At 37.0% G+C, this 9,321-nt stretch overlaps 1 protein-coding gene across 2 annotated transcripts in view; it reads right to left on the bottom strand.

Moving 5' to 3' along the window:
• Window positions 1–5,961: 5,961 nt before the first annotated feature.
• ppp2r3a (protein phosphatase 2, regulatory subunit B'', alpha) overlaps window positions 5,962–9,321 on the bottom strand; it is a 42,766-nt gene continuing 39,406 nt past the window's right edge. For both annotated transcript variants that reach the window (XM_077561809.1, XM_077561818.1), the window contains 6 exons: window positions 8,714–8,762; window positions 8,543–8,632; window positions 8,266–8,441; window positions 8,070–8,188; window positions 7,249–7,355; window positions 5,962–7,171 (listed from right to left, as the gene is read on the bottom strand). In XM_077561809.1, the coding sequence (XP_077417935.1) occupies window positions 7,075–7,171; window positions 7,249–7,355; window positions 8,070–8,188; window positions 8,266–8,441; window positions 8,543–8,632; window positions 8,714–8,762 (638 nt within the window). In that variant the 3' untranslated portion in view covers window positions 5,962–7,074. The remainder of the gene's footprint in view (window positions 7,172–7,248; window positions 7,356–8,069; window positions 8,189–8,265; window positions 8,442–8,542; window positions 8,633–8,713; window positions 8,763–9,321) is intronic.

The raw sequence follows: 9,321 nt of genomic DNA, 5'->3' as shown, positions 1-9,321 counted from the left end.
TTTTTCCATCGCTGCTGCTCACACACACACACACACACACACACAACAGATAAATGGAAGCAGATGAGTCAGGGAAGGGCCCCAAAAAGTGGCCGTCAAAAGCTTCGGCTGTAAATTTAGGGGCGGCCCCGCGCCCCGTCTCGTGACGTAGTGGCGATGTTAGACAGAGCTGGTTCAGTGGTCCCTTGAGATACGAGTGACTGACTTTCGACATACAAGCTGTCATTTGGCCGACTTTTTGCTTTGACTTGTGAACGCAAACTTGAGACGTGAGCAGCTTGGAAAATTGCCAACACTTCTTCAAAAAAAGGCTTGAACCTGCTGAAAAAAAAAGAAAGAAAGGAAATTACATATTGCAAACATTGAAAACAACCAAACATTACCTAAGGAATTTATGTTACCTGAATGTGAACACGCCATTGACATGCTAACAGTTAGCTTCAATAGTCGCAGTTTTAGAACCTTTTTTAAGAACTAATACTTCAACACAAATATGTATATGTATATCTTCTATGAACAATAACATATATATATATATCACAGCGTGATTGGTCAACTGTTGGTCACATGACAAATAGACGCCATCTTGTTACCCTGCTTGAAACCGAGTTGGCCAAACTCTCTCTCTATACGGCGTGCGTGCATAACTGTATCGTACTGCCTCCTGGTGGCCAAGGATGGCACAGCAGAAGGAGGCGCACAATGACTTGTATTGCAGCATTCATCCCAATTCACAAACTTTGTTTCAGCGTCTGGTAAAAGTACAAATAGAGATTCAACTCCTTTAGTGAAAATCAAAACAGACCCTGAATCATGAAAAGTATAAAAAGCAGCAGTCGGCTAAAGAATTGTCCGAAAAATAAACTCAAGTAAACTTCACATATGTGAAAAATCTCCTTAAGTACAGTAAACAAAGTATTTCTACTTGATTACTTCCCATCACTGATGCTGGATAAGATCTAGTGCTGAGTAGGAGGGGTGTCGGTTGGGGAGGCAGGTCTTGGCTCTGAACGTCAACAAGCGCCAGATGTTTTACAGCCAGCCAGCTGCTCTCTCTCTCTCTCTCGCTCGCTCTCTCGCTCGTCCCATTTTTCAACTTGAAAGCTGCCCGCCTCCCTGTAATCACCAGAGCCGCTTCCAACGAAATGGAACTCGGCCTGGAGCGCAGATTTTTTACATGTATTTATTTTTTAATAGCCCGCAAAAAGCCAGGGCCATTTTGAGAAAAAATATAGCATAGGTTCGGCAAATATTTGAACACGAAAAAATAAAGCAATATGATTGGACAAAAAAAAAAGCATGTTTGGACAAGTATTTTAGAGAAAAATCCTCATCACAAAAAAAAAAAAAAGCAAAATAATAATAATAATATTTTGGGCAAAAAATGCCTATCTATATCTTCAGTCTCCAAAATCTTGAGTTTTGTGCATAAAAATCTCCATCAAAAATCACAAAATGTGGATGTCTTTTTTTTTCTTCTTTTTTTTTTGCTGTGGAAACTTTTTTTTTAATGTGTTTTTGACCAAATCCCTCATCTTAAAATGTTTTGCTTTTTATTTTGAAAAAGCAACACCATCACGTCATTGGAAAATTGAAAATAAACTGTTAAAAAAAAGCTTCTTTGAAAATCTCGCCAAAACTGTCCAGAAATGTAAATGTTTGCTTTTTTTTTTTTTTAAATTTTCACCAAAGATTTAAGAAAAATCTGACATTATTTTTTACTTCTTTTTTAAAAATTTTTTTTTAAAGAAAATAGAGTTTTAAAAAATGTATTTAAAATGTCATGGTTCAAACGAGATAACTGTTCAAAAGTTATTTTGGGGGATAAAAATAAAAATCAAAATCCAGGTCATTGAGAAAAATCTTCAAAAGTTGTGCAAGGATCAAAATTTTCTTTTAATTAATTTGAGGGGGAAATCTGTAGCTGAGCACAAAAACAAAAACAAAAATCTGTATAGTCTTTTAAATAGCACAATCAATAACACATTTTTATTGCACGATCGCACGCATTAAAAACAATAACAATAAAAAATCAACATGAATGTCAATAAAGTCTTTCAAGTCTTTTTTTATGTTGCAAATTTTCGGGGGGGGGGGGGGGGGGGGCGCAGAATCAGGCAAAGCAGGTTTTCCACTTAAAGACGTCCCCAAAGCTTCACTAGTGTACATCTGCGTGCATGTTATGTCTAGAAGAGTCTGGGATGCAAGACCACCGGCTGATGGGCGATAACGCGCTCGTACGCTGCGCATGCGCGTGTGCGCGTGCGTGAGGCCTCGATGGAATTTTCACTTCAAGAGAGTCGAGCAAGAGCGGGCATGTAACGCTCGCTCGCTCCAACCTTCAACCTTCACTTTTTGCTCCCGTTTCATGGAAAGATGATGTCATTGTGATGACATCATTATCTGCTCTAATGAGAGAGGAAGGCATGCGAAATATTAAATGGGGAGTGACAGTCAAAAGTTTTGTAGTTTGTTTATTAGGATTCATGTTTTTAAGTCGGGATTTGCATTAAAAAAAAAAAAAAAAAACTTTTATTTTGTTGGACTCGATTTTATGCGGATTTTTGTCGTTCATGTGCCACCCGGTCCCTTATAAACCAAACCTTCAGATTTTGTCCATTAATTTGGTGAGAGCGGCTCAATCAAAAAAAATAAAAATAAAATGGAATTAAAAAAAAAGGGGGGGGGGGGGGCTTGCCATTAGCGGGTTTAAATGTAAAACAAAATACATTATCCTTCATGTTTTTTAATAATTCCTCAGCAAAGAACAGATGACTCTTGAAGGCACTTCATTCCAAAAGTTTCCTCTTGGAATGCCGCTAAATGGTGTCACCCGTAACAGAGAACAAACTGCCCCTCGTCCCCCCCCCCCCACCACCCCCAGAGGGCGGAATGTCCTTGGCTGCCTCGTCACTGGGCGGGTGTGAGAGCAGGAAGTGGCTGAATGTGACGACGACTGTGTGGGGAGAACAAGCAACAATGTGCCATGCACGCTTACCACTTCCTGTCCTGGTGGTTGAACGCTTTTGCCACGGCAACAGCCGGCCGGAGATGCCAGTGTGGTTGTGGCGTGACTCAACCACGCACGCGCACGCACGCATACACATCACTCTTACAATCTAAATTTGTTTAGGGGTGTGCATTGTTCCAGTTCAAGCAAAACTTATTGTGGAACAAATTATCTCCAAAAGTTGTGCAAAAAATATAAAATAAATATATATATATATATATATATATATATATATATATATATATATATATATATATATATATATATATATATATATATATAATCCTTAGTTAAAAAAAAATATTGAAAAAAAATTGGCAAAACATTTTGACACATAAAAATTAACATTTTCACCTAAAATTAGTCAGTTTTTTTTTTAAATTTCACAAAAACAATACAGAGGTTTCAAAACAATTTAGATTTCTATACAAAAATCTTAAGAAAAATCTATATTAGCGTAAAAACCTATTAAACTTACTTAAACTTTTTTTTTTTAATTCTCATTGCAAAAAAAAAAAAGCTTCAAAATCCCCAAACTTTCAGTTTAAAAATAATAATAATTAAAAAAAACAATATCTAAATACTATTAAAAAAGCCCCCAAAATTTAAACAACTGTTGATTTTTTTGTGCAATTTTTTGGGTCAAATTTAGATATATTTTTTTTGCAAACACAATTTTAAGACTTTTTTTCTTGCAAGAGATGTCTTGAGAAACGTAAGGGGCTTCTGCTGCTATTACATTTGTTCCCCTCTTTTTATTAATAATTTTCAAAAATGATGGTTTGATTTGCAAACGTCTTTATTTGAACGTTCCAAGCGTCAGAACAAAGCAGCCGATGCCAGAAAAGAAACAGGAAAACAAAGCAGAGCATTATTAAGCCCGTTGCAGATGAAGCTCCTCCAAAATAAAAGCCCTCTCACAGTAAGTTTCAGAATAAAAATCCTGGCATGGCTTGACATAAGTGTGGATGAACACGCACCCGAGACGATGTGTGTTTGTGTGTTGATAGTCCAAATGATTGTCGGTTTCACACACAAACACACACCGGACATCATTGAACCCGAGCCACACAGTGGCACCGCAATACAAAGCATGTCCCAAAAACAACAACAACAAAGACATTTACAATGGCTTCCTGTTACTCTTATTATTATTATAATAATAATAAAGTTAAATAAATACACAGCCAGGCACATTTACAGTGGCTATGTAACTACAAAAATGGACACACGCATACACAAGCCATAAACGCACTCCCCAAAGCAAACACACACTGAACGCAGTGTAAACACGTCAATTGACATGTTTTTGTTTCAGCTTTCGTTTTGCACGATATCTCTTGAAATTCTAGCTGCGTCGAGCATTGGAACTGTTACAAAAAAAGTCATATTTACACATATGATGTGTTCATTTGTGGACGTGAAATTAAAACTAGAGTTAATGCGCACGACACTCATTGGACACGCAATTCGAGGCACCTGCACGATGTAATTAGGGAAAAAAAAAAAGTTGTTTCACATTGCGTAATATCGAGAGCTCTTTCTAATATTTTGGTTAGCTACATGAAGGCTATGCAGGTGTACCTAATAAAGTGTCCGGTGAGTGTCATTGCAATCAAGAGTATTTTTTTTTAGAATTCTTTGGCAGCAAACACAAAAAAAAGAAGACATAATAAAAATAAATAACAGTTTCATTGGGGGTAGGGTGGGACAAAACTGCTTATGTGGACAGTGGAACCTCCGAAAATCACTACAGCCGGGAAAAAACAACTTAGCTGCAAAATTGTTGAAAATAAATGCTTTGTAAATTTTCGGGGAAAAATTGCTAAATTGTTAAGGAAAAAAAAGCAACAAAAAACATTGCATAAATATAGGATTTTTTATTTTATTTTATTTTTTTACATTTTGTTAAAATGTCATGCAAAAAAACAACCCAAAAAACTAAAATTAACGTACAAAAAAAGCCATAAAATTAAAAAAATATATATTACCAGGATGGGGCAGAAAAAAACACTTAAGTCATGCAAAACTATAAAAAAAAAAGAAAAGAAAAAAAAAAAGTTTACACTTTCTGCATTTTAGAATTTTCAAGAAAAAAAAAATCTGAAAAATCTTGCATAAAATTACAAAATCTTTCTTATCAAATCAATCTTTTTTAAAACATTCATTTGTACAAAAATGTTTGCAAAAATGGTCTAAACAAGCGAAAAAGTACTCATTTTAGCTGCTAACGGTTCCCTAGCCGCTATCTGGCTCACAGCCAAATCCCTTTCACATTAGTTTTTTTTACATACAAATAAATGAGGAGGTTCCACTGTGTCAACTCATGTCTGCCAGACCCACAATGTTTTGTTCTTGGTGACATCATCAGACAGCAAAACACGAACAGAAAAAAACCCACGTGTGTTATTGCGTTATTAATACAAATGTCGTGACATGTAGCGGGTGGGAAAATAAAGTCAACTCTACCAGAGAGCTTGATATGCTCGCCGCTTTTTTTTAAAAATTTTTTTTACCAGGGACGTTACCTCACATCCTTCCGTCCCTGTAGAACTTTCCAAGCCTTGAGCAACGATTACCAAGCGACTCCACAGGCAGATAACAGCGCTAAGAATAGAACACAGCCTGGTCGACATCTTCCTGGAAAGGGTTAGTCGACTTTTTGGTGCGAGGGCTTGTAGGAATACGCGGTGGCCACATGGAGGCGCATTTCCAAACCTAAAGCAGAGATTGTGGATTGAATTGGTCCGAAAATTCTGGTGCATGTTTGTTCATCTATCTATGCCAGCAACATATACTGTAGGGACAGGCAGAATATTTCAATGCTCTTCGACGAGATGGCAGAAGGTGAAAGAGAACGAGAGTATGTAAATTCGATAAAAGTTGTTTTGTTTTTGGGCAGAACATAAAAGGGTTTTTGTGAAAGTTTCAATACTTTTTTTTTGCCCCCCCCCCCCCCCGCAAAAAAAAATCTAACATTTTGCATATCAGATCTTTCATCATATTTAAGCAAAATATATTTTTTAAATCAAAATTTTGGTGATTTTTTTTTCTGCTGCAAAAGTCAATGTGTAAAAAGGAAGAAGAAATTGTACAGAATTTTTCTCCCAAATGTTTTTTTTTTTTTTTTTTAGAACATTTTTAAAAATTGTAATAACTGCCCAACTTCCGGAGATTTTGTTTCCAAAATGAGTTAATTGTGTGTGTGTATGTCTGTGTGAGACTGAGTGAGAGCAAAAGGGAACGGGAGACTATTTAAATTTGATATAATTCGATTATAATTTTTTTACAGAATCTTTTTGGGGTAAAAAAAAAAATCTCTATATTTTTACAAATTTAAAAAAAAATTAAAAAAATCTTACAGGGCTAGTTTTGTTTTCTCTCTCCAAATTTTTGCACAGCAATAGATTTTTAAGGAAAACATTATTTTTTTTATCTAAATGTTGGTGATTTTTTATGTATTTATTAATTTATTAAGTTAATTTGTTTAAAAAAACTGCAGACTTAAAAGATTTTCTTGAATTGTTGGTGCAAACGTACATACATACTTGTGTCTAAATGGTTTGCTATGTTTTTATTAAAACTGGGGATTTTTTTCCAAAACAAATTTTCCCTGATACAGATTTTTCCTCTCAATTTTTCCAAGAATAAAAAAATAAATAAATCACATTATGTTTTACAATGTGTAAAAAAAAAAGAAGAAATTGTAATAACTGCCCAACTTCAAGAGGTTTTGTTTCCAAAATGAGTTGTGTACGTGTTTCTTGTCCGTGTCATGTGATTGTCTTTGCGCATGATTGTCAAAAGGTTTGATCCAACAAACCCCCCCCAAAAAATTACATTCGTCTCCTGTAGAGCTTTTTAGTGTGCCGTTTTTGTCTTTAAGAGCTTATCAAACATCGCCTCACTCATTCACTTTGCTGTAAGATGCACGTCAACGCGTGAATATGAGTCTATCATCACCCCCCCCCCCCCCCATCATCATAAAACAGATGTCCTTTTTCTCTTTGATGTCCGTTTCGATTGGGTGCATCCAATCCGACGATTCTGAAAAATCCACTTTTTCACGCCGTCAGATCCGAAATGACCAGTTTCTCAATCTTATTCCCGATCTCAGCCGGAACCTGGAGCTCGTCCACGTCATAGTCGTCCTCAAATGACCTGGAATCACATTTGAGAACGTTAGTTAGCAAGCTGACAAAACGCCTTCAACGGATGTAAAAGAACATTTTTGGTACCCTTCGTGTATCTGCTCATTGGCAGTTTCTTCCGCCACCAGAATCTCGTACTCCTCGGAGGCGTATTTATCCCAGTCGGACGGCTCGGGACCGTCACTGTCGAGGTCCTGGAAGGGCAACGTGAAAATAAAGCCATTGGATGGCTGGTCGTGAGATGAAAACCAGAAACATGGCGGGGCAGTGCCAAATTGAGCACTTAGAGCCAAAATGGCTGACTTCCTGTATCTTTTTAAACACAAGTCATTGAGACTTTTTTGTGGGTCTATTCTAGATAGACATGAATACAAATTTCCACGTTGTTGAATCCAATGTGTTTTGGGGGCTGGCATTTAAAAAAAAAAAAAAAAAAGTCTTAAGAGTGCTATTAAGCCAAAATGGGCATTTGGACCAAAATGGCTGACTTCCTGTTTCCTTTCAAGCGTGGGTCCTTGAGACTTTTTGGTGGGTCTACTTATGATAAATGTGGCTATTAAGTTTCATGCTTCTAGGTCAAACTTAAGAGGCAGAATTCTTAATACAACCTCACGCCAAATTGAGCACTTAGAGCCAAAATGGCTGACTTTCTGTATCTTTTTAAACACGGGTCCTTGAGACTTTTTTGTGGGTCTACACATGACAGACATGCTTCCAAAATCGGGCTTTAGGGGCTGATTTCTTTTATTTTTATTTATTATTATTATTTTAAATGCCAGCAGGCATTACTGCCAATATTTGAGGGGCCGCACTTGTGTCCCGTACTAGTTGTATATTTTCCCTTTGATCATTTAATGTCCAATTTTCGATACTTTTAAGCACAATTATGTCCCACGTTTCCCGCTCACCTTCTGCACAGCGAAGGGGTCTCTCTGTTCGTGGTCCAAGTATTTCTCCAGGTTGAAGAAGGTGTCGAAGAAGATGTGAGCCATGCGGCAACGCTTCAGGTCACCCAAGGTCATTTTGCCTGCAAATACAAAACAAAACGTTGCGTGTTATGCGGAGCAGGCGTGGCTGAAGGGATTGGTCCGAGTCGGAATTTACCCGGACTCTCCGGTTTGACCAAATCCAGCATTTGGCATAGCAAGTCTTGGAAGGGCAGCGGTTCGATGCCCATTTGCTCCATGCGCTCGCACTGCTCCTCGTAGAAGTACTCCAACTCGAACATGGACAGCACGCCGTCGCCGTCCACGTCCATGCAGCGGAACCAGTACTCGATGCTGGAGGGAAAACGGCGAGGTCAAGGTTCAGCTTGGCTTTTGGTTGACTTTGCTGCATGAGCATTTTTGCCTGTTATGTGATACAAAGAGTTATTTCTCACCTCGTGGGATTTTTCTTGTCCTCTTCAGATATGAGAAACCAGACAAACTCAGCATAGCTCATGCGACCTTCCCTCTGCACGGCACTGCCCCTGGCGACCAATCACACAGACAGCAGATGTTTTAATTCTGTCGTCATAGACATGGTCACGTCCGTTTGAGTGGACGCTTACCGTGTCACGGCGCCCGAGAACAACCTCTCGATGATTCTGTTGGATGACGCTAAGGGTGGACAGGAGGTCAGAACGTCAACAAAGGCGGCCATTTTGTTACTGGTTAGCTCATGATTAAATTAGGCCTTGTCAAATAAAATTCTGTAGTATTAGGTTTGGGCTCTGACTTGGCTGATGATGATGATGATAATAATGATAATAATAATAATAATAATAATAATAATAATAATAATAATAATAAATGTCACAGTAAGGTTTTTTGGTGAAAGAAATCTGTAAAAAGTCAGATAAAAAAAATTGGGAAAAATATAGAAACTCAAATTGGCCCCAAAAATTTATTGTGAAAAAAAAACAACAAATTTTTAAAAGTTGTCAAAATCTAATTCATTTTTTTCACAAGTAAAAAGTGAAAAAAAATCTGGAACCTTTTTTCTTTTTTATTTCATTGCTGAAAAAGTAAAAAGTAGTTAAAAAAACTTTACAAATATTGTGCGAAACTTTCAAATTGGCTAAAAAGTAAAAACTAGGTAAACATAAAGTTGAAAAAATAATGCTAATTTAAAAAAAAAAAAGAATAATTAAATTAATGGGAAAAAAATTGAAAAAAA

The sequence above is a fragment of the Vanacampus margaritifer genome, chromosome 1, assembly GCF_051991255.1.
Source record: "Vanacampus margaritifer isolate UIUO_Vmar chromosome 1, RoL_Vmar_1.0, whole genome shotgun sequence".
Lineage (NCBI taxonomy): Eukaryota > Metazoa > Chordata > Actinopteri > Syngnathiformes > Syngnathidae > Vanacampus > Vanacampus margaritifer.
The sequence above is the reverse complement of the archived record's forward strand: the minus strand, read 5'-3'. Positions and strand labels throughout refer to the sequence as shown.